The 23,793-nt window shown below is 23.0% G+C and overlaps 14 protein-coding genes across 14 annotated transcripts; 5 read left to right on the top strand and 9 right to left on the bottom strand.

The window, feature by feature from the left end:
• Positions 1-276: 276 nt before the first annotated feature.
• Positions 277-1,164, bottom strand: AAJ76_5300022630 (hydrolase of the alpha beta-hydrolase; the record flags this gene model as incomplete). The annotated part of the gene is made up of 1 exon (XM_024475949.1): positions 277-1,164. The coding sequence occupies one exon, from the start codon at positions 1,162-1,164 to the stop codon at positions 277-279; it is 888 nt and encodes a 295-aa protein (XP_024330400.1).
• Positions 1,165-1,266: 102 nt separating this feature from the next.
• On the top strand, positions 1,267-2,178 carry AAJ76_5300022527 (hypothetical protein; the record flags this gene model as incomplete). The annotated part of the gene is made up of 1 exon (XM_024475948.1): positions 1,267-2,178. One exon carries the CDS (start codon positions 1,267-1,269, stop codon positions 2,176-2,178), a length of 912 nt encoding a protein of 303 aa, XP_024330399.1.
• A 585-nt stretch (positions 2,179-2,763) lies between these two features.
• On the top strand, positions 2,764-3,330 carry AAJ76_5300021030 (hypothetical protein; the record flags this gene model as incomplete). Its single annotated transcript, XM_024475947.1, has 1 exon — positions 2,764-3,330. One exon carries the CDS (start codon positions 2,764-2,766, stop codon positions 3,328-3,330), a length of 567 nt encoding a protein of 188 aa, XP_024330398.1.
• Positions 3,331-3,560: 230 nt separating this feature from the next.
• On the top strand, positions 3,561-4,835 carry AAJ76_5300020233 (alpha beta hydrolase; the record flags this gene model as incomplete). Its single annotated transcript, XM_024475946.1, has 1 exon — positions 3,561-4,835. One exon carries the CDS (start codon positions 3,561-3,563, stop codon positions 4,833-4,835), a length of 1,275 nt encoding a protein of 424 aa, XP_024330397.1.
• Positions 4,836-5,403: 568 nt separating this feature from the next.
• Positions 5,404-6,114, bottom strand: AAJ76_5300017680 (pyrimidine 5 -nucleotidase; the record flags this gene model as incomplete). The annotated part of the gene is made up of 1 exon (XM_024475945.1): positions 5,404-6,114. One exon carries the CDS (start codon positions 6,112-6,114, stop codon positions 5,404-5,406), a length of 711 nt encoding a protein of 236 aa, XP_024330396.1.
• Positions 6,115-7,443: 1,329 nt separating this feature from the next.
• Positions 7,444-7,866, bottom strand: AAJ76_5300015928 (hypothetical protein; the record flags this gene model as incomplete). Its single annotated transcript, XM_024475944.1, has 1 exon — positions 7,444-7,866. The coding sequence occupies one exon, from the start codon at positions 7,864-7,866 to the stop codon at positions 7,444-7,446; it is 423 nt and encodes a 140-aa protein (XP_024330395.1).
• Positions 7,867-8,234: 368 nt separating this feature from the next.
• On the top strand, positions 8,235-8,357 carry AAJ76_5300015559 (hypothetical protein; the record flags this gene model as incomplete). The annotated part of the gene is made up of 1 exon (XM_024475943.1): positions 8,235-8,357. The coding sequence occupies one exon, from the start codon at positions 8,235-8,237 to the stop codon at positions 8,355-8,357; it is 123 nt and encodes a 40-aa protein (XP_024330394.1).
• A 163-nt stretch (positions 8,358-8,520) lies between these two features.
• AAJ76_5300014560 (pyrimidine 5 -nucleotidase) lies at positions 8,521-9,234 on the bottom strand (the record flags this gene model as incomplete). Its single annotated transcript, XM_024475942.1, has 1 exon — positions 8,521-9,234. One exon carries the CDS (start codon positions 9,232-9,234, stop codon positions 8,521-8,523), a length of 714 nt encoding a protein of 237 aa, XP_024330393.1.
• A 1,110-nt stretch (positions 9,235-10,344) lies between these two features.
• Positions 10,345-11,061, bottom strand: AAJ76_5300012733 (pyrimidine 5 -nucleotidase; the record flags this gene model as incomplete). The annotated part of the gene is made up of 1 exon (XM_024475941.1): positions 10,345-11,061. One exon carries the CDS (start codon positions 11,059-11,061, stop codon positions 10,345-10,347), a length of 717 nt encoding a protein of 238 aa, XP_024330392.1.
• Positions 11,062-12,544: 1,483 nt separating this feature from the next.
• AAJ76_5300010539 (pyrimidine 5 -nucleotidase) lies at positions 12,545-13,255 on the bottom strand (the record flags this gene model as incomplete). Its single annotated transcript, XM_024475940.1, has 1 exon — positions 12,545-13,255. One exon carries the CDS (start codon positions 13,253-13,255, stop codon positions 12,545-12,547), a length of 711 nt encoding a protein of 236 aa, XP_024330391.1.
• Positions 13,256-13,854: 599 nt separating this feature from the next.
• AAJ76_530009238 (pyrimidine 5 -nucleotidase) lies at positions 13,855-14,556 on the bottom strand (the record flags this gene model as incomplete). The annotated part of the gene is made up of 1 exon (XM_024475958.1): positions 13,855-14,556. The coding sequence occupies one exon, from the start codon at positions 14,554-14,556 to the stop codon at positions 13,855-13,857; it is 702 nt and encodes a 233-aa protein (XP_024330390.1).
• Positions 14,557-19,513: 4,957 nt separating this feature from the next.
• AAJ76_530004140 (hypothetical protein) lies at positions 19,514-19,654 on the bottom strand (the record flags this gene model as incomplete). The annotated part of the gene is made up of 1 exon (XM_024475957.1): positions 19,514-19,654. The coding sequence occupies one exon, from the start codon at positions 19,652-19,654 to the stop codon at positions 19,514-19,516; it is 141 nt and encodes a 46-aa protein (XP_024330389.1).
• A 442-nt stretch (positions 19,655-20,096) lies between these two features.
• Positions 20,097-20,819, bottom strand: AAJ76_530002975 (hypothetical protein; the record flags this gene model as incomplete). Its single annotated transcript, XM_024475954.1, has 1 exon — positions 20,097-20,819. The coding sequence occupies one exon, from the start codon at positions 20,817-20,819 to the stop codon at positions 20,097-20,099; it is 723 nt and encodes a 240-aa protein (XP_024330388.1).
• Positions 20,820-23,493: 2,674 nt separating this feature from the next.
• On the top strand, positions 23,494-23,793 carry AAJ76_53000300 (hypothetical protein; the record flags this gene model as incomplete). Its single annotated transcript, XM_024475955.1, has 1 exon — positions 23,494-23,793. A coding segment is annotated over one exon (300 nt), but the record flags the coding sequence as incomplete, so codon positions are not given.

Raw genomic sequence — 23,793 nt, 5'->3', positions numbered from 1 at the left:
TAAGAGTTTGTTAGTGGCGAATAATAATTCCAAATCACAAATTAATATAAAAAAATGACACAGGAAGGATTATAAAGAGCAGGGGTTGTAACAGTTTACTACTTTGTATTTATAATAAATGTAACATTTAATTTACAAAGTCTTTAATTTTGTGTTGTATACTATTTATTTTTTATTGTGTCATTTATTTTATTGTAAATTTTTACTTAGTTTGTTTGTTAAATCAATATAACAATAAAATTTCCAATAAAAATAAAAAATCTAAAATTAATTCATTTAATGGTTATTAATTGTAACAATACTATGCACTGGAAATCTAGCTCCATATTTAAACAATCTTAACACAGAACTGTATACCGGTTGTGCTTTTATCGTCTTAGTATTTAGTGCTAATATAAAATCCCGCTCAATATTATTTAAAACGTCCATATACGTATTCATTGTATTTTTAAGTTCACCATCATTTTTATTATAATTGCTTAATTTAACAAAACCTTTGTTTATAAGTGTATTTGTGTTATCAGACATACCATTAATGGTGCCTGAAATAAAAATTATCTTATTTTTAATACTAGGCGTGGCATTTATGTCATACAAAATTGAGGCTAGTTCCAGCGAATCAACTAGAGATTTAGTACTGTAAAGATTAATATTAATTACTACAAAATCCAAGTTTTTTTTGACGTGGTTAAATATCGCCCATGTAGCGTACGTATTTTTAACAACAGGATCATTTGTTTTAAAACGGCCAGACTGAAGAAATCTTAATTCTTCGGTATCATATAAAATGGGTAAAAATGTCTCATTTCCATTGGTAGGATTTATTACCTTCGATTCTTTGCCTTCTGCTATGCCGTAATGGGGTAACATTCTAGTTGATAGTTCTTTTAATTGATCCAATTCACATTCTTGCAAACAGATAACAGGGACATGGGTGTTATCGACTAGTTTTATTAGTTCATTTGTTTGTTTAACTGAGTTGAGTGCTTCTTTTTTTTCCATATTGTACGTTATAAAAGATAGGTCACCAAAATTTTTTACGTCCACAGTCTTATTGTGTTCTTTTAAAAACCCGACAATCTCTTTTTGACCTAAAGCTAGTTCTGGATCGTATTTGGAGACAACATAAGATAATACTTTACTTACAAGAAGAATGATAATCATAACAAAACAATAACAGATTATTTTTATAGGTAAGATAAAACAATGTTACATATTGAAACATGCTCCAAAACTGTAACATAAATAAAAAGAAAATGCTTGTGTATGAATAGAACTGAGAGGGTATACTATTTGTTAAGCGAGTTATATGAACAAAACATGAATGAAGAAAGTAAAGATCAAAATACACCTAACGGTGAATATGATATACAAGAAGATAAGGATAAGACAATAGAAATGAAAGTAGATAAATTAAATTTAAATATACATCAAGAAAAAAATAATATTTTATTAAAAAAAAATTTGGAAGATGAAAAATACAACGGTAAATACTGGCCACTTACATGTCTTCCTTATTCTTATTACATGTTTAAAATGAAAACTAATCCTAGACTATTTATGTATAAGGCATCAAAAGCAGAATCTATGAATATTTTAAAGATAAATCCTAGATCTCTGTCTAAGCTATTGAATAATCTAGATATTTTACTATTACAGAATGTTAAACCGGCCGATCTCCTTACTTCGCAATTAATGTACCTTAGGAATAAAAATAGAGGATTAATTAATTTTATAAGCCATTTATTAAAAGAAGATAAATATCACATATATTTTTTAAAAACTCTAAAATACCTCTTAAGAATAAAAAATTTTAATTCTGCGGAGTGTATTGAAAAGGCTTTTTTAAGGCACAAGTTGGATCAGAGTATATTAAATAAACTAAAAAAGTATTCGAGTATCTTTAAAGTAAATATATCTTATGAAAAAGTTATAATACCACAATTTGATACAATACTGAAAGATCTTGAAGATTCAAATAACAATAAAAATCATACGGAAGCATCATTAAAGTTTTGTAAAGTGGTAGAGTTATTAGTGGCTATACAGAATACTAAAATAAAAATTAATAAGAAAAAAGAGCATTTTTTACTTTATAAAATATACGAGTATTTAGAAGAAGATGTAGTTTGTAAGTCAAATATTTCTAATGATGATTATTTATTTTTGTACTTATAAATCAGTATAAATACAAAAAAATAAATTTTTAGATCGCCTTGTAATAAAGTAATATTATATAGAAGTAAAAATTTTTATCGTTTATAAAATATTAAATTTCACATTAAAAATTATTAAAAAAATTACACTTAGATTCGCTAAGTCATAGTAAATAAAATTTTGAAACTATTTATAAATAAAAATATTTAATCATTCTTATTTACGTACTACCATTAAATTTGTTCAATGGTGTCACTAAAGCAATAATTCAAATATAAAAGAAAATACTAACCTTTAAATAAAAATATTTAATCATATTTATTTACGTATGTAATTATACAATAATAAATGTTTTATTTGAAGGTTAAATTAGTTATCAATTTTTATGTTATCAAAATATGACTTCCACATGGGTTAAATTTTGTGTAAGATTCTCTTTCACTTAGGTTTCTCAGTTGTCAGATTCCTCTTCGCTTGAACTCCAACACTTTCAAGAGTTTTCTTTAGAGTGATCGATTGAATATAAGCTTCAATTTGATCGTAATTATAAAAAAGATTTTTTAAAATTATTAACTTTTCTTTTGTGTCATATTTTTTTACCCTTAAATGCCTGTTCTAATTTTGTTAAATGATGCTAAAAAATTACTATCGTGTTTAACGAAAAATTTTTCATTTTTTGATATTGAAATACACGAAAATGAGTTCAATGAAACAAAAAGTATATTATCAAACATGTCTCATAATAAATTATATATTCTACTGAACTGTGATTTAAAACCATCTAGATATGAAATATATTGTTTAGTAAAAAAACAAGAATGTGGATATTGTATTATCAGTTCTGTACAGCTTAGTGAGGCAAAACATGATAATCCACATGTTGTTATAGAAGAAGGGGAAATAGATTTAAACATAATTAATGAGATTACTAAATATTTAAATACAAATTTACATGCTACTACCGCACATAAAAGAATGACTGTTAATAATAATAATTATCTTAGTACAGTTAAAAATATTATTAATAGAATTAATATAGAGAATAAGGATCTTTTAGATTCAATAAAGAAAGATTGTGAATATAAATTGCTTAAGATGTTAAATTTAAACAAAATAGAAGTAAATGAGGTAGAAAGGTTATATAAAAAAATGTTAGAAGAGAACAGTAATTAGTATTATAGGCTTAAGATGTTATTTTACAACATTTTATGATTATTTATATTTGATACATAAATATTTAACAGTACTGTAGTGATATAAAATTAATAAACAATTTAGATTTTGTATTTTAATTCATATCATAAGACAATTTTATTTATATGTTAATTTTCTATAAATAAATGATTTTTTCATAAATATTTACATCAGAATTTGTAATTTTTCTAAACATTACCCCCTTAAAAATGATATTAATTTTTAAGAATTTTTTAGAACAAATTATAAATCTAAACAAGTATAGTATATTTATTTTGTATGTATTGTATACATTTTTAAGATATCCAAAAAAACCCTTTTTACAATATCATTCAAGTAAAGGAAAATATATTAAAAAAATGAAAAGTTTACACCAATCTTATAAAGCATATTTATTTACAAATGTAGGTTTTTTACAGTCTTATTTACAGTTGCATCGTGTTGTAAAACCCATTTCTAGGAAAAGTTATAGGTTGAAAGTGCCGTATGATGGTGAGATAATTCTTGATGTTTGTGATGATATCACAACAAAAAGAAAAGAAACTAATTTAAAGATTAGTGATAAAAATATTATAGATGAAAAAAATAATTTATTATTTGACAAAGATGACTTCTTTGTAGAAAACAATGATAAAAAATATTACTGTATAAATAATAAACATAAATGTACTATTATTAAGAGAAATATAAGAAAAAATGTTTTACTTGTACATGGATTCAATGGATCAAGCAATAGTAAATATATTATTGGACTGTCTCATCATTTTAGAAAAGCTGGTTATCGAATATTTTGTTTTAATGCACGTGGTACTAAAGAGATTCTTAATAATTCCATCTTTTTTCACATAGGATGGACTGTAGATTTACATGTCGCTGTAGAATTCATTTTACATAATTTTGGTGGCTCTTTAGAAATCTATGGATTTAGTATGGGAGGTAATTGGGTTACTAAATATTTAGGAGATAATCAGTGTCTAAATCCTAGAATTATAAAAGGCGGGGCTATTTGTTTACCTTTTGATTTTTTTAAAATTGAAAAATGGATGGAGAATGAAAAGTGGATTTATAGAAAAAGATTTTTAAATAATATACTTACACGCAACTTTTTTAAATATATAAAACGTAATAAAGAGATCTTTAAAAATGCGGTAGATTTAGATTTGTTATTTAAATGTAAAAGTCTTAGAGATATAGATACAATATTAACTAAGAAAATTTTTAATATAAAATCACTAAATGAGTATTATCAACAAGAATCGAGTGTAAGACATCTTAAAAATATTAAAATACCATTTTTAATACTAAATTCTAAAGATGATCCTATTATTCCTGAGTTTATTATCGATAAGACTGAATGTTTAAAGAATAAAAATATTTTATTGGTTGTCACGCCGTACGGAGGTCATCTGGGATTTTTGAAAAATAGTTTAAAAGATTCTTTAGCAGATGATATTATTTTGGATTTTAGTAAGCATTTTGAGTAAATAATATAGATAAAATTTTTTTACTTAATAAAAGCGTTTTTAAAATAAAAAATTTTAGTACTAAATAAAAATGTTTTTTATATGAAGAACATAGCTTTGTGTTAAAAAAGTAGTTTTTTAAAATAAAACAGTTATTGGTTGTGTAAAAAAGTAGTTTTTTAAAATAAAAAATTTTAGTACTAAATGAAAAGCTTTTAATAAAAGAAGTTATTTTTTGTGCTAGAAAAAATAATTTTTAGAATAAAATCGAATTAATATTAAAAAAGTAAGATTGTAAACTATATTTTAATTTATTCTGCTTCACTTATTAAGTTTTAAATTGCAAATAACATATTTTGACTGTACATTTATTTATAAGTTTGCAATTTATAGCACGAATTTCTATTTTATTTTTAAAAGATTAATAATTTAACTGTAGATAAACACACAATTGATAAAATAGGAGTCATGAAGTATATTTTTAAAAGATAATAGCAAAAGTTTTCATACGTTAATAGTCTAATTCTTTGTGTGTGTAGTAAACTCCTGACTTAACAATAAAAAAATATTATAAAACTGTTTTAATTTTTTAGCGTTCAACTTCCAAATTCAGTTTTTCTTTTAAATAATCAAGTAATTGTACTAGATTTGTTTTCTCATCAATTAAAAAAGTATTCCAGTTGAAGGTATTCCCTTTTTCTACATTATTTTTATTATCATCAAAAAAGTATATTTTATCCTTTTTTGTAATCTTAAATAATGATTCTACAAAATTATAAGCAAAATCAAAAGGTTTTCCTCTAGTTCCCATTTCGTTGTCATCAATACAAATTATACCTTCAAAACATTCTTCAATGCCTAAACATTGTAAAATGGCCTCCGCTCTACATTTCAATCCGTTAGTAAAACACCACTTTCTACAAGAAAGACTATCTAGAGTTTTTTTTAATAATTCATCTTTTGAAATGTATTTTTTATAATCAAAGAAACCTCTTAAGTCATCAGCCTTCTTGGCTGTAATTTCAAAGGCTCTATAAAAACCACCACCCCACATTGGACAACTCATCAAGATTTCGTGAAAACTTCTAGTTTCAGAAGTCTGTTTTTGCAAGTTGTAAAAAACCTCTTTCCATGAAGCAATCTCAGCTTTATTAAATTCTTTCTCAAATTGAAATAGTGTTTCGTCAATATCAAATAAAAAAAGATAGTCATCATTTAAAGGGCTTATAATTGTCTTATACTTTTCAATGTTTTCAGAATGCAGAGTAACGTATTTCACTGACTTTTTTACTTCTGGCATAATTAAATTAGAGGGCTAAAATACAAAATTTATTAAATATTAATTTATTTATAAATAAATGATAAAGTATAATTTATAGACAATGACAAATTTTTGCGTTTTATGATAAATAAAAATACATTTTACTAAATTTTGACAGTAATGAAAATAGCAGTGCTAGATTTATAAAATACATTAACTGATCTTTTTAAATTTATGTCAGAAGTAAATTTTTTAATTTCCTAATTGGGATGTCATTTTATTTTAAAAAAATTTAATAATTTATGCTGCATAAATGATAGGATACAAAAACTGAAAAAAAAGTTTATTAAAAGAAGCAATCATAGATATTTGTATTATAAATTATCTGTTGTATAAAACTTTATAGAATACATTTTATTTGTATTATAAATAGTCTGTTGTATAAAACTCTATAAAATACATTTTAGTAGTTCTATTATATTTTTCTATTACTAATTCCTCCAGAATAAGACATTTCTTGATTCGATACCCAACATTTTCCTTATCCTTAAGATATAACACTAAATATAAATAATCTGTATTGTAATTTTCAACACATTGTTCTAATGCATTAAGAAATCGATACTTTGGTTTAGTATCACTTTGAATGATTATTTTAAATCCTTTAAAATTATAAATTGGGTGTTTTATAATTTCAAAATGCATAAATAATAAGGATTAGAAGATTAAGAAAATTTCATTTAATTGGTGTACAAATATAAAAAAAATATTAATTTTAAAAGTGCATAAATAATAAGGATTAGAGGATAATAGAAAATTTCATTAAATTGATGTACAAATAAAAAACAAAATATTAATTTTAAAAGTGCATAAATAATAAGGATTAGAGGATAATAATAAATTTCATTAAATTGATGTACAGATCTAAAACAATAAGAATTTTAAAAGTGCATAAATAATAAGGATTAGAAGATTAAGAAAATTTCATAAAATTGATGTACAGATCTAAAACAATAATAACTTAAATTATCAGAAGCATAACATATTCAATAATTGTTTATAAATTTATTGTTTTTAAGAGTTAATGTAAAACAATTAAGAGTAAATATTAATATTAGAGTAAATCAGTTAAATTTATGTTGACATGTATGAATTAATACTTTCATGATTTTACAATACTTTACAAGTGTAAAAACCTAAACATCATTGTGTAAATAGACATTTTACTATTACAGTTAATTATTATAATTAATCTTTAAAGATATTACAATTGATCTTTATAAGCCATACATATACTTTAGTATTTCCATTAATCAAAAGAACATTATTCTTTAACAATTTCTACTATTTAATAATAGATGGTTAATGTTACTCTATAAATAATTCACTAATCAATTTCTCATCTCCGCTGAAGTCATAAAGAATATAGTTCTCTACATTAAGCTTTTTAAGTCTATATATACATTCAAAAATATAAACTTCATCAAGCACTACTGATTTATACAATTCATATGTATTAATATTAACTTTATTAGTCTTATGAGTTAAAACATAAGTACATTTTGTAATATCATCTGTCAACACACCACCATAATCTTCTATTTTCTTTTTAAATGTAGTGTTAGAAGCGTAAAAAGAAATACCTGTAAATATCTTTTTTTTATTCTTTAATATCTCAATAATACTATTTTCACTGGTACTAAAGTATTCCTTATGTATCTGTGATAGTAATTTAGTGAGATGAAGTAGTTCTTCATCTTCATCATTTTGTTTTGTTCTTTTTACACTCATGAAGGGATGTAAAAGGTTAGTATAAAATAATGTTGTAAATGCATTATTTAATTACTTGTTAGATAAGAAAAATATTTTAAAATGTTTAATACTTAATTGTATTTTAAGAATTGTTTGTACTTTTAAGTAAAAAGATAATAATGCTATTTTAATACATCTTTTATAGCACAAGATAATTTATGTAAAAATATAATAGTACTATTTACAATTAGAAAAATAGTAAATTAGATATTTAAAAGATGTGTTTATTACACTTTTTATTAATCATGATTTACTTACAATTATATTATTAATTTATCTAGAAATAAAATATGTACAAAAAATCAAAGATACATTTTAAAGAGTCATAAATATCATTAATATAAAACATGGATTTATTTAATAATTATTACTTGTATAACAGACATGTCAGAGCCATCAACTCAATACTGTTGATTGACATGTCTAGATCTTTACTGTCCTACACTATTATTACAATAACAGAAATGTAAATAAGTTTTATACTTTTTTATTTAAAAATTATTATATAGAAAAACACGCATTAATGACAAACAAGTGAATGTAAAGATTTATATAAAACAAGAAATTAACAAATAGTACTAGAAAATATTTAAAAACACGCTTTTTATAAAAGAATATAATTTTATTAAGCTCTTACCTTTCCATTTCATCAGCAATCTTATCCATCACATCATTCAATACATTAATAATATTATCTTTTTTTTCAATAAGAAAGCTATTCCATCCCATTTTCTTACCAATATTAATATTTACAATTGAATCATCAAAGAAGTACACTTTACTTTTATCTTGAATTTTCAATAACTCCTCTACAAAGTAGTATACTTGTTTATAAGGTTTACCTAACACTAAGTTACTAGGACATTTATTATCCATGCATATCACACCCTCGAATGTGTCAAGAAGATCAAGACATTTTAAAATAGGCTCTGCTCTACATTTCATGCCATTAGTAAAGCACCACTTCCTGTGTTTTATATTTTTAAGGCATAATTTTAAATCTTCATTTCTTTTTACAAATTTACTGTAGTCTAAGAATCCCTTAACTTTTTCTACTTCATATGGTGTTTTATTAAAATGATAATAGAATGCTTCACTGTACAGTGGTTTAGAATCTAACAATGTATTAAAATCTAGAGCACAAGGAACTTCTAATTTAAAATGCTTGTATGCTGAATACCATTTTTCCATTTCTAAATTGTGCATCTCTTCAGATGCCTTGTAGAGTGTATCATCTATATCAAATAGAAAGATATAATTACTATTGACTGGATTTATATTATATTTTTGTATATTATCAGGATTCATAGTAATAAATGGTATCTCTGTGTCTAAATCTCTAATCATTTTAGGGTTAGTATTTAGTATTTTTATACCAAGTAAAAAAATATTTAATGAGAATTATGTTATTTTTTAGAAATATTTAATGAATCATGATATTTTATGAATATGTAATGAATCATGATATTTTATAAATGTTAGAATTATGTTATTTTATGAATATTAGAATTATGTTATTTTTTATAAATATGAAGTGAATCATGATATTTTATAAATGTTAGAATTATGTTATTTTGATAATAAAATATAAAAAAATATAAGACTTGACAGAAATAGATTGTATAGAAAGGAAAAAAATATTTTATAATTTAAAAGAAAACAAATTAACTTAAAATAAATATATATTATATTTTCTATAAGATTTACATTCATTAATAATCATATATCTAGTAATGTAATAAATGCATATTTTTATTTATTGTATTTAGATAGACACTTATTTGATCTACAAGAGTGAATCATTAAAGATTGTTAATTTACATTCTTAACATAAATGATATAATATGGATTAAAAATTTGCTTATATTAATAGTAAAGGTATATAAATATACCTAATTACATTTTAAAAATAGTATGAATAATTATTTAAGATAGTTCATTCCACCTTGTCAAAATATAACATTTTTTTATAAACGTAGTCTGTATTATTTTTTTACAATAATATTGATTCATTATTTTTGCTAATTTTTATAACTGCAATTAATAATAATGTTTATATTAAATCTATTACAATCTAAAATATAAGAAGTATTAATATCTTAAGTTTGATTATTTTTATAAAAATATATTAAGGAGAAAACTTAAAAAAATTATCTTTTTGTAAATAGAAATCGTGCATATATTTATCTTTTTAAATGTACAATAAAACTTTAAATTTGTATATTACAAACATGACAAAAGCTTTTATGTTTTAATAGTTTAATAAAAATACAAATTTTATATTTCTTCTTTTGTAATTATAATCCTTCTTTCTATAAAAAAATATTTCTTTTACAAGTATTTATAATAATAAAAAAAGATTTCTAAACATTTTATGCATATAATTTTTTTCAAAGAAAACAAAAAAAATTAATTAACATTTTCATTTACATTAATTAAATTTTTTATAAATTTAATTTAAATAATAAATTTTACTCCCATTTCTTGTTTAATATTTTTTAGAATGCCTACTAAATCTGTATCTGGAGTAATATGAAAACATCTCCAGCCCATTTTACATCCTGTATCAATATTCTCAATATTGTCATCAAAAAAAAAAACTTTCCTTTTATCTTTTATCTGTAATAGCTCTTCTACAAATTTATACACCTGCTCTTGTGGCTTCCTCATAACTGTACCATAAAAACACTTATTATCTCTGCATATCACACCTTCAAATGTATCTGTTAGATCCAAACAATTAAGTACTTTTTTCGCCCTATATTCCATTGCATTAGTAAAACACCATTTTCTTACTGGAATACTCTCTAAACATTTTTTAAGTTTCGTGTCTTCCTTTAAAAAACGATTGTAATCTGCAGACCCTTTTGTTTTTTCTAAATCTCGTGGTATTGTTTTAAAATACTTAACAAACGTTTCAGTGTTCAATAAATTTCTATCTTTTAATTCTTCAAATGGTGGAGCATTTTTATTTCTAACTTTTAATTGATTATAAACTCTTTCCCAGCGTTGTAAGTCAAAAGTCTTCATTTCTTCCGTACTTTTGTACAGTGTTCCATCCATGTCAAATAGAAAAATATATCCGTCATTAATAGGAGTAATACTATACTTATTTGGATTATTATAACTGACAGTAATAAATTTTAGTAAAACTGGATTCAGAAAACACAACATTAAGGGTATAATTTTTAATTTATTAAAAAATATTGATTTTAATTTTTTAAATATTTTACAAACAAATATATAATTAAGATGAAAATATAAAAATAAACACTTTTGATTTTCAAATTATTTACAAATGAATTTAATTAAAAAATTTTGTTTTTTATGAAAGCTAACAAAGTTAATTAGATATTTATCATTTAAAAATATAAAAAATAATTTGTAATTAAAAGGTATAATTGCGAAATTAAAGAAAAACAATAAATTGTAAATTTAGAATCAAAAGTAACACATAATTATAAAATAAATGTTTATTATAAATATTGAGATAAAACATCTTTAAAAATTATTTTTTACACATATGATAGTAAATATTAAAAAGGTAAAATATTAATGATTAAATAAAATGTATACACATTTTTGTATATTAAAATAGGAAATTATGATTTTTATCATCTTAACTTTATACGTTTATTTTATTAAATAATTAGGTTTAACATGTTTTAAAAGATTTAAAAGACTAATTAATAAAATAAAAAAAAGATGAGGCTTTATTTCACTGTTTAAATATTTGATTGTATATGTTCAAATCTTTGGTATAACGTTATTATAAATATCAGTGCGATATTTGATAAAATAATATCAGTCGAATTAGATGTGGAAGGACAAGCATAACTTAAATCATTTAAAAAGGCATTATTTTCGAAAAAAAATAGGTTTTGCTTACAAAATAATAGCATTGCATTTTATATTTTAAGACACTTTGATGTTTTTTTATTTGCATTTACAAAAAATAAAACAGTATTTATGATATTATAAATATAAAATTTTAAAAAAAATCTATAGCACAGATATAAAGTTAATACTGTAGATCTAATAGCTTTAAAATAATTAATTCTTTTTTATTTATCTGATATTTTTTTGTATTAACTTACATTTCAGGAAAAATTTAAAGTTCTTTACTGTACACAATTACCCAACTATTTTAATATCCTTAAAAGTATCTTTCAGCGAGTTTATACTGTCGTTTTTAACAATTATGTAGATTAAAACATCAAGTTTACTGTCTATTTTGAAATTTTTTAATCGATGTAGTGAGAAGTTGCCTTTTTAGTTACATTTGATTGTTAAGATTATATTTAAAAAAGCATATAGATATGACATTTTAAAATGTTTTATCTAACTTTTATAGTTGAATAATACTTCCTTAATATAAAATAATAATATTTTTTACCTTTTAAATGCTTATGTATATATAAATTTATATAAGGAAATCTATTAACAGAAAAAAAGTTATGTAGCATAATTAGTAAATGTGTTAATTGGTATAATATTAAGAGTTTTTTGCAGCTCAAACTACAATTATTACACAATTTAGACTTTAATTGAATTTTATAAAAATTTTTAAAATTTAAAATTATGTTAAACCAAGCAACTATGGCATAAGTAAAACAATACAAGTATAATTTAAAATTAAAAAATCAAAACTTTTATTTTAAATTTCACCATTTTCACTCAAATTTGCTAAAACCTTATCAAGTACATCTATAAGGCTGTCTTCTCTTTTTATAAGATAACAATTCCACCCCATTTTTATACCTGTATTGATATTTGGTTCTAAATCATCAAAAAAGTAAATTTTTTTTTTATCTTTAATATTGAAAATTTTTTCAATAAACAAAAAAGCTTCTTCTGATGGTTTTCCTATGCTACAATTTTGTTTACAGTCATCGTCAATGTGTATAATTCCTTCAAAACAATCATCAAGACCAATAGCATGTAAAATAGGTACCGCCCTGTATTTAGTCGCATTTGTAAAACACCATTTTCTATATGGAAATTTTTTAAGATAATTATATAGATTCTCATCTTTTTTTAAATACGTTTTGTAATTGAAATTTCTTGTTTTTTCTACCTCAGAATACTTTACATCAAAAAACGATCTAAATGTTTCACAGTACATATCAGACAGTTCAATAAATGTATTAAAATCTGGTGTATTACTATTTTTATGTTTATATTTGTCATACGCAGTCTTCCATGCATTCATGTCTGCATTGTGCATCTCCTCAGAAGCTTTATACAACGTGTCGTCAATGTCGAAAATAAAAATCAGGTCGGAATTTAGTGGATCAACACCTTGACCTGAAGAATTCTCAGAATTCATTCCGATTAATTTTAGAATCGTTGAACCAGTGAAATTCATTGAAGGGTGTGAAAAAATAATATAAAAACCAATTAAATAAATTTTTAAAAAAATTCTGTTTATTATCCAATTAATCAAAAGTATAATTTTAGAGAGAGGTGTTATTTAAAAATTATTTATATGTGTTTGTTTAGTAATTAAATAATTTGACTTTTTATAAAATATTTAAAAAAAATAGTTAAATAAGCTTAAATTATACGATAACCAACTTTTTAAGAACTAATAACATTACAGACCTAAAAATAAACCCCAAACTAATTGTTAATTAGTAAATTTATGCTTTTGTTTTTCAAGGTTGCTGCATGCTGTCATTTCAATAAATTAATAAATATTTAGAAAAAATTTCATCACGAAGAAATAAATTATTGTGTAGAAGTTATATCCCATGTTACAAATACAATAAAATTTAACATGTGTCATACAAATATAATAAAATTTAACAAACGTCAATTATTGTGTTTTGCTGTACACGTGTCATGGTTAATAAACAAATATACCCTGTTTACAAAATAGCACGAAACAGTATAAATTTACAATTTACAAGTCCAATTAAACAAATAAATTTACAAAACATGATTTTTCGATTTTTAATCATTTATTTAGCGATCAATGTCGTTTAATATATTTTCTAAATCATTTTCAAGTATTAGAACGAGATTATCATCTTGACCTATTAATGTTGAATTCCATCCTCTTTTTAGACCTGCTGCAATATTATTACTCGAATCATCATAAAAATATACTTTTTTAGGATCATTTATTTTTAACAATTCTTCTACAAATTTGTAAGCATTATCATAAGGTTTACCCAAGCAACTTTCATCAGATAATTCACCATCTAAACAGATTACTCCTTCAAAAGAATTTAATAGACCGAGTTCTGCCAAAATGGTCTCGGCTCTAGCCCTAGTACCATTTGTAAAGCACCATTTTCTGTACGGAATCTTGTCAAGACAGTTTTTTAAATTTTTGTCTTTTTTTATAAACTTTTTAAAATCAAATTTTCTAGCCTGTTCAGCTTCTATCGGCGATATGTTAAAGTAAAAGTGAAAACGCTCGACACAGATATGTGATTCCGCGTAAAAGCGAGCAAAATTGGGGGCATTTTTATTTTTATGTTTAAAAGTATTGTAAGCCAATTCAAAAGCTTCTAGCTCTGCTTTTTTCATATTTTCAGAAGCTTTATATAATGTATCATCGATATCAAAAAGAAATATAAAATCATTGTCTATTGGTTTAATATTATTTTCGCGTAAAAAGCTATAATTCATTCCTATAAATTTTAGTAGCGACGGTTTCATCTTATGGTAAAACAAAAAAATATTTATAATTTAATTAATAAAAAAATTAAACTTTAATTTTTGTTAAAATTGTTTTGATTTCTATCTAAATAAAAAATTGCATTTAATTTTAATGTTTAAAAACAATGATTGTGCAAATAAACGCAATTTTTTTCAATTTAAAACTAAATAAAAAATTGCATTTAATTTTAATGTTTAAAAACAATGATTGTGCAAATAAACGTAATTTTTTGATTTCCTATCTAAATAAAAAATTGCATTTAATTTAAATATTTAAAAACAATGATTGTGCAAATAAACGCAATTTTTTTCAATTTAAAACCAATATGCTTAGAATTGTTTAAAAATAATTATGAATGATTTCAAAACACTCTGCTTTAGTTTTATGGATAGTTTAATAAATACAAATATTTAAATTAAATAAAACAAATTTAAACAAACACAAAATTTTTTAATTATTTAAAAATTTGCAGTTTATTTATTGTTTATTTTTATAAACTTCTTTATAAAAAGGGATTTGAATGCTCCTAAAAGCAAAAAGAAAAACTTAGAAAAGCATTAATTTTTGTTAATAATTCAAATAACTTTATACAACAACATTAAAGCTTTTTATAAATATTAATAAAAAAGCAATTTAATTGTAAACTTAAAATTATCTTTAAACACTTTAATCTGTTTATAATAAAACTAAAGCAAATCTAAAAATAGTACTATATTTATCTATATACATAAAAACTATTGTATCTTAACAATAAAGTCTTAAATTTTTAAATATCAAAAAACTGAATAATTTTTTTTAAATATCTTTATGTAATTTTATATAATTTTTTTTATTTTAACATCAATTAATTTTTAAATTTAATATTAAATTTTAATACACAATGGAAGCTTTTATGGTTAAAAGATGATCACCCCTTTTTCGCAAAAAATAGGAAGAGATTAAGCAAAAGAACATGTTTTTGAATAAAATTCATTTTTTTTAATTTTAAAATGAACAAGTGGTTGTGTTAACTATCTAAAGTTATTAAAAAATACTTAAAAAAACAATTTGTGTTGGTAAACAAACAGTAATTGTTATTTTAAAATATTTTTTAATAGCTTTAAATAGTTTTTTAACAAAAAAAACAATTTATTTATAAATAATTTTTTTATTCATTTATATGCTCCAGAGAATAATTTAGAAGCGTAATTAACATCGTCTCATTATTATTTCTTTTTAATATAAAATACAATAAATATGTTCTAATACGAGATAATGTTCTACATCTAAAAGGGACATCTTTTTTAACAGAAACCCAATTACCTTCAATAGTGTTGGTGTGAATTTTTACTAAATTATCAATATTTACGAATTCTTTATAATGATTTACAGCGTAATGTTGTTTATAGTATTTTCCTAAATCACAATAAGCTTTCCAATAATCCAAATATATAATAGTATTAAAATGATTTCGGGTAAAAGTTATATTACCTAAATTAGTTTAGTTCTTTTTGTTACGGGCATTAATAATATGTTTGTTGACCCTCATTCCACAGCTCCGAAAACCCATACTCCTTCTACGTGATGTCCCTTATTGTATTTTCGCTTGTCAAACTTAACTTTTATCTATTTCGACTACGTTTCTTTTACCACCCAAGAGAATATCTCCTGTATAGCTATAAAAAATTCTCATTTTATTAAACAGTAATATTATTCGGGCAATCATTGCATTGGGAAGTCCTGTAATTATTGATATAAATCTATTATGCAGACCATTTAAAGAGAGTTCTATGGCCTTCAAAAAAGCTTTTGCACCAATTTAATTCTTTGCAAAAACTATATTTTTTAAAATACTATAACGTGCTTTACAAGTACTATTTTTACAAATAGCCTTGTTATATTTGCATTTTATGCATCCTTTCACTATAATTCAAGTTTTAAAACCTTCTAAAATTTGCACATATTCTTCTTCTGTTTGTAACATTTTAAAAGAATAGATGTAATTCAAAAACATAATCTTTTGCTTAACTTTGGCCCAAAAAATATACTTTTTGAAAAGAACTAGATAATTATTTGTGCTGATGGCTATTTTAAGGACTAACATGTTTTTTTTACAGTAAAAAAACAATTTGAATAGATAAAAAATTAACTTTTTATGTTTTTATTAAATAAAGTGTGGTTTCTTAGCATGTGAACTTTTTAATAAATAATGCTTTGTTGATATAGTATCAGTTCGTAAGTAGTAGATTTTTTGTTAGAAATATCTATGTCTTAAAACAATAACAGTCTCCTTTTTACTAAAGATTATTTAAAAGTATTTAATTATATACAAAAGATATATGTATGCAAGAATTGTTTTAACATCAAAAATTGTTTACAATCGATAAACTTATAGAAAAAAAACCATGTCCTTAATTAATTTTTCTTGTCTACTGTCATAATCCAGGCTAATGACCAATCATTTACGACCAAATAATTGTAACAAGCCTTAACTAATGCCATTGGCCCCCTCTACAACCAATAAACTTTCGTACTGATAAAGAAGTGTTTAAAAAAATTATATTAAATAATATATATCCTTCTAAATAACTAGCCTTTATCGCAAATCAATTTACATCTCATTCTTCAACAACCGCACATTACCGTCTAAGTAGGGTATCTAGAGATAAATATTACTAAAATTTATGAGCATTTAATTTTCTTTTTAAGATTAAATGATTGAATCAAAGACATTTAATTACTGATTTAAGGCCAATTTATGCGAAATTGCACAAACTTAAGTTGACCTCAACTAAAATTTTTTAACCCACATTTTTTAAATACTAAACAATAAGGGCAATATGAAACTATAGTAACTACAATAAATGCATGTATTTTGAGCATAGAGGGCTTAAAATGTGACGAAAACATCAGAATATATAGTTTTCTAACGGCAAGATGCTCTAATGGGATTTGCAGTTATAAATGTACAATTATAAATAAACATTTTTTAACTTCTTTAAACTAAGTGCTATTATTATTATTAAATTATAAAATTTGTGGTTTTAATTTGTTCTTTCATGTCTTATTGCTAGATCCACGAGTATTGGTGTTAAAAAATCAGTATCTTAATTAACAGGTTTAATCATGAAGGTATATTTTATGGTTATTTAGATTTACTTAAACTTTGAGACTAAGGTAAAATAATTGAGATAGATGAAAGCAAATTTGGCAAACGTAAATATTACTGTTGCACGAGTAGGTGGGGTATGTGTTTTTGGTGCAGTAGAACGATCTTACACGCATAATATTAATTTTGCATGTTGAGTGTAGAATAAAACCATTCTTCTGTTTATGATAAAAAATATTTTATCACTATACTATTATTTATTCTGTTTTTTAACGAACATATTGTAATCTTAATTTATTTTTACAAGCATCTAATTGTTAATCACAGCATTGAATTTATTAATCAATCAAATAATGTATATACCAATACTAAAGGGGGTAATTGGTATGGGATTAACAAAAATTTACCAAAAAAAATCGTAGATCAAAGTAATGAATATTTATCTCTTGTGATTTATGATTAATATAAATAACAGTAATTCTATGTTAAAGAATGTATTCATTGTTTCCATTTTAAAAACCAGTATATATAAAAAGTTTAAATATAAATACTTTTTTATTTTTTAACCCTTCTTTTTTAGAATTTTTTTAAATTTTTTGTATTTTTTATTAATAAATGAATAGCATCATTTTAGGGTTTATTTCTCTAACCACACTACAGTGTTTTCGTGCATTTTTCTTTAATTATTTTATTTTTTAAATTTTATAAAAGGTGTCTATAGCAAATTTTAATTTATAATAAAAAAGTGCATTTTATTATTTAAACAATAAAATAAGTACATACACAAAGGCACATCATATACATTAAATCTACCAAAATAAAAAACACACACCATTTTGATCCTGTTTGAAACGGGATAGCACAAGCTAGTATGAATAATAAAAATATTTATTTTACAAATTTTAATAAAGCAAAATAAGAAAAAGGACTAAAATAAAACTCGGTGTACAAAATGTGGGGCAGTCAAAAATGATGAGCGAAGAAGAAATGAATTCTTTTTATACTCGTCTAATAGATGTAAAAATGAACCAGAATTGTGTAAGATATGGAAAAAAGACCAGAATACATTCATTTTCGATATCCAAATTTAAAGGAAATGTTACTGCGCAACTGAGGTGTACTTTTAATAAATGTAAACATGATTTTTTCATGTGGAATAATATAATTTTTTTAATAATAAAGTATCTTATCTATAAATAATTAATTTATGGTGGTTTGGAGCTTCAATTGGGCTTATCAAAAACATTTTAGGTATTTAAAGTGGTAAATTAAAGAATGTTACAAAACTTAAAGGAAATTTGATGTTCATTGCAAAAATAGAATAGTTTAAATCAATAGGAGGAAGGAATATTGCAGTAGAAATTGATGAAACAAAAATAGGTAAAAATAAATACCATAGAGAACATTTAATTAAAGGAATTTGAGCAATAGGTATGGTAGAATGGGCCGAGGAAATAAAAAGAATAATTATTTAGGTTGATAAAAGAGATAATTTAGCATTAGAGCCTCTTTTAGTTGCCTATATAAACTTTGGATTAATCATTTATTTATTCCGACAAATGAAGAGCTTACAATAATTTACATCTATTATTTCAATCTCGTTTTACAGTTATTCATTCTCTTCATTTTAAAGATCCAATCTCGGGAATTTATACCAATTTTATAGAAGATAATTAGAGACCATTAAAGGAATCAACTTTACTCAGATGCGGAACAAAAAGACTTTGTAATTTATATTTATTAAGGTATATGTGCACTAAAACCGAAAGTGGAAATGCTATTAAAAAATATTGTTTTTAACTGCCTTTGAAATTTTTTTATTTTTTATATACTTGATTCTTTACTGTTCTTTTTATAAAATTTTTAAATTAAGGGTAAAAAATAAAATTTTTGATTACCCCATTTTTTGTAATATCAGGTTCTACTTCCGTTAAAAAGTTCTTTTTTGCTTTAATTACATGAATTTTTGTATTACGTATAGTCTTATGCGTCTCTTCGTTGCTTATCATTTTAAAAATAGGGATAAAAAAAATTTAATCGGGGCATATTAAAATTTGTGCAATTTTGAATCATTTCCTTCCAGATTTAATTAATCAAAATTTGTTCATTTTTAAAAAATCTTAAATTTATTAATTTATTCTTAATTACAACTTTGTTATCTATCTACGATTGCAGTTCTTTAACTCTTCTATAGAATTTGTTTACAGGTACTATTAAATATATGCTAAGATTAAGTCTAACACTTGTTATCAATTAAAGTAAATAATAAATACAACGTCATCAATGACTGTAAATAACCCAATAATTCGTCTTAAAGTAAAACGTGGTGATATAATACTACAAAAAAGTTTAATCTAAAAACATGTTAAGTAAAAGGTCCAAATCTTCTTTTAACAAATCTTCATCATTAAAGGATAAAGGTAAAAACAATATTAAAACCAAATAATTTATTTAAATATATTCCGCCAGCATTAAATTTAGAATACTTTGATCTTTAGTACTAAAAAAAATTGAATCCTTCAAAATTTTTTCACTATTATCAAAAAAGTCATAAGGCAGTGCACTATATGTAAATTGCCATAGTTCTGATTTTTGTTTAAGATCATTTATAAAAGAAATTGGTAATTCTTTTACTAAAACTTCATTGAAAAAATCTGGTAAAGTTTTTTTAAATTTAATAAAAAAATCTTTTCTTCCGCTATGAACAAATCCGTATCTCGATTTTAAAAATCTAACCTGCGATGTTGAACACGGCATAATTTCATCGTATTTTAAAGATATACTACATTTTTCTTTTTTTTTATTGTATTTAGCAGTCAAAAAATCAGCTTTATCTTTAAATATTATATTTAGCTTTGCTAGAAGCTTAATACCTTCTGGATGTATATTTATAATGTTGTTATCGTATAACAAATCAGATACGTAAATGTAATTTCCATTCTTATAAAAAACACGTTGAAATGACGAATATTGAAATACATTATTATGATCAAAAATGTAATTATTTTCGAAATAAATCTGAATGTTGTCATGTTTTATTATTTCAAGACCGTAATATATATCAAAGCGGCAAATTGTAATTTGATTCTGAAATTCACTAACAGAAAGACTACTTTTTTTCATTTTTAAAGATAGTATTGAAAATACAACTGGAAACAAAAAATTTATAGACATTTAAAGGGCAACTTTTAATTAATTATAAAATTATTAATTAAAACCAAGCAACAATAAAAATTTAATTTAATTTGGCAAGCGCCAAATGCTATCATATTACCAAAACATGCTTGTAAAACTTTTTTTAAATATAGTAATTACAAAAGATTTAGATTATAAATATAAATTAAAAATTCAGGTTTACACAAAATAAATAAAAATATGGAAGATCATGTAATAAATTAAATGTAAAAATTGATGTAAAAAAATTAAACTTTTTAAATAATTGTGGTATTAGAACCAGTAAAGATAGTTAATTCAATGATTTATTTAAAAATATTTCCTTTTCTTCTGTGATTCCGATAGGTAAAAATAAAAAATAATAGCAAAATTAATTAAAACAAATGGCGTGTGGTAAATAATACTATGATAATTGCATATTTTTTACTGAAAACATTCTAATTTTTTTTAAAAATATACAAAATTTCATTTTAATCGTAATTCTGACGCCATATGAAATATTTTACAAAGGATAAGGATATTTTGAGAACAAAATACAACTTAGTAAAGCAAAAGGAAATGAATACAAAAAAATAAATTTTTTTAATCTGAGACATAATTTTGTTGTATTTAATAAGCAATAATTGTTTTTTAAGAATGAAAATTAAAGGACGAAAAGGGAATTTGTGGAAATAATACATCCTTTATTTTTTAAAAAAAACTTGCATTCGAATAATTTAAAAAATAAGAAATAAAAAAATCGATAGTAGACTGAAGTTAGTTAAAAACAATATTTGCAACAATTAAAAGCTATAAACAGTATTATTTTTTAGATCGTCGCCAGGTGGCAATGTAGTCCAAGAATAAATTTTTTATACTGTTTAATATTTTGACTTAATACTGTAAACAAGTGATAGTAAGACTAATTAGTGGTTAGTAAGTGATTAGTATAAAAATATCTAAAGAACAAATTTTTAAATTATATTAAACAACTTAAACTGTAAAATCACAAAGTAAGTTTATCTACTATTATGCCTCCGTTTAAAATAAAATTTCAATAAAGATAAGCTTCATATAAACTAAATATATTTATTAGGGCATATACAAGCTTTTTTTTTATTCGTTACGTGTCGTCTTCAGAGCTTCCAAACTCAAGTACATCATCTTAAAGTTTTCTTTCTTAGAATCCAATTCAAATATCGGATAAGCATTAGGAGTTGCAATTAACTAATTTATTTTTACTACCTTCCTTAGCCCACTTCTAAATTTAATTTAAATTATTATTGATAGGAGTCAAAGAAATCGAAAAAAATTAAGATGAAAGTCTTAATATGTAAGATACCATATCTTCTATCTAAACCTATCACGTGGCGTTACTTTATATATTAAACTTTTACAAATATTAATGAAATAAAAAAGGAATTTTGAATTACGTTTATGTATACAAAAAGTAAACGGCTACATAAAAAATTATGTAAAAAAATCTTAAAGATTACTAAAAGCTTGATTTAGCAAAATGCCATAAATGTGCTAGCTACCTAGATTTAAAAGGGATGAAGTTAATAAGTTACTGTTTAGGTTGGCTAAAACCTTTGTATGTCTTACTATTAGTTATGAAAAAAATTATTTTAAGAATCAACAAAAAATTTTGTAAAAAAAGAATAAATTTTTAACCCAATTGCGTGGTAGAATCAATTACTCGACAAGGTCATCTAAACTATCGATTAGTCATATAATTGACATTTCTAAAAGTACTGAGATATTTGTCATTTATTTTCTCAAAATCCTGTTAAAAGGAATAACCACTGTAAAAGAGTCTTATAGATTAATAGTATCTAAAAATAGTAGAAAATGGTGAAACTCATAGTTAAAAGGAGAGTGTTTTGTAAGAACAAAAGTATAGAAACATTGTCAAGGAGACAGCATCACTACTATTCTTATTATTAATTAAAATCTAAATAGATATTTTTTAAATTTTTACCCCGTGCAGGAAGAAAGCAAATTAAGTAAAAACTGTTGATAAATATATTTTTAAAAATATTACAGATACAATAATGACCGATGATACATGACAATTTGATGTACTATTTAAACTTAATATGTAACAAAATATATGTTTATTTATTACAAGCAAAAAAAATAAACTTGAGATATAGGAATTGGAAGTATTTTAAAAAAATTAATTTGTCGTTAAGCTGAGTAGAAGTACAATATAATTTAAATTCTTTTTTTTAGATAAACGTATTTTGCTAGTTTAATTAAGGCAATAAACCTTTCTTTTTTATTCTAAATAATTTCAATATTATATACTTAAACAGTAATGAGAAGATAGCGTAGAGCAAAATTTCCAAATCAAAGATCATAGGAAATATTTATTAAAAGAATTTTTACAATTTTGTGTCAATTTTTAGTATGTCAGACTTATAACAAGAATAAAAACCTTTAAACAAATAGTTGTATAATGTTTTACATTTTAGATTAGATATTTAAATTTAATTAAAAAATTAATTTATATTTTCTTTTGATACATCTTTTTGGGTTAAGATAGTCATTAATACACAAAGAGCTTTATTCCACCTTTTAAGTATCATAAATCTATTTTTAATTTATCTAAATAAAATTCATCAAAATATTAACCCCAATGAGTAATGAATTCTTAATTAAACGTTTATTGTTGCTGTTTTGGGGTGTTTTAATGATTGTTGTATTATACAAAAATTATTACTGTACGAATAGGGAAGAAGAGGAGAGTCCTTCTAGATCTACTTTTTTAAATGAAGATTTAATTAATAAAGTAAATGATAGTATAAAACCGTATTTCAGCTATAATCTAATTAACGAATTAAAGATTTTCTTACGAGAAAAAAATGGGGAAAATATTGTTAAACAAAATAAGCAAGCAGACGCAAAAAAATTTTATTCAAAAAAAGAAGTATTATATATTGATTTAAATTGCGAATATAGGCATCTGTCAGCTAATCATAATTTTGTTACA

The sequence above is a fragment of the Vairimorpha ceranae genome (genome assembly GCF_000988165.1).
Source record: "Vairimorpha ceranae strain PA08 1199 chromosome Unknown NODE_53, whole genome shotgun sequence".
In the NCBI taxonomy this organism is placed as follows: Eukaryota; Fungi; Microsporidia; family Nosematidae; genus Vairimorpha; species Vairimorpha ceranae.
Note: the sequence above shows the minus strand (reverse complement) of the source record. Positions and strands in the feature narration are given on the sequence as shown.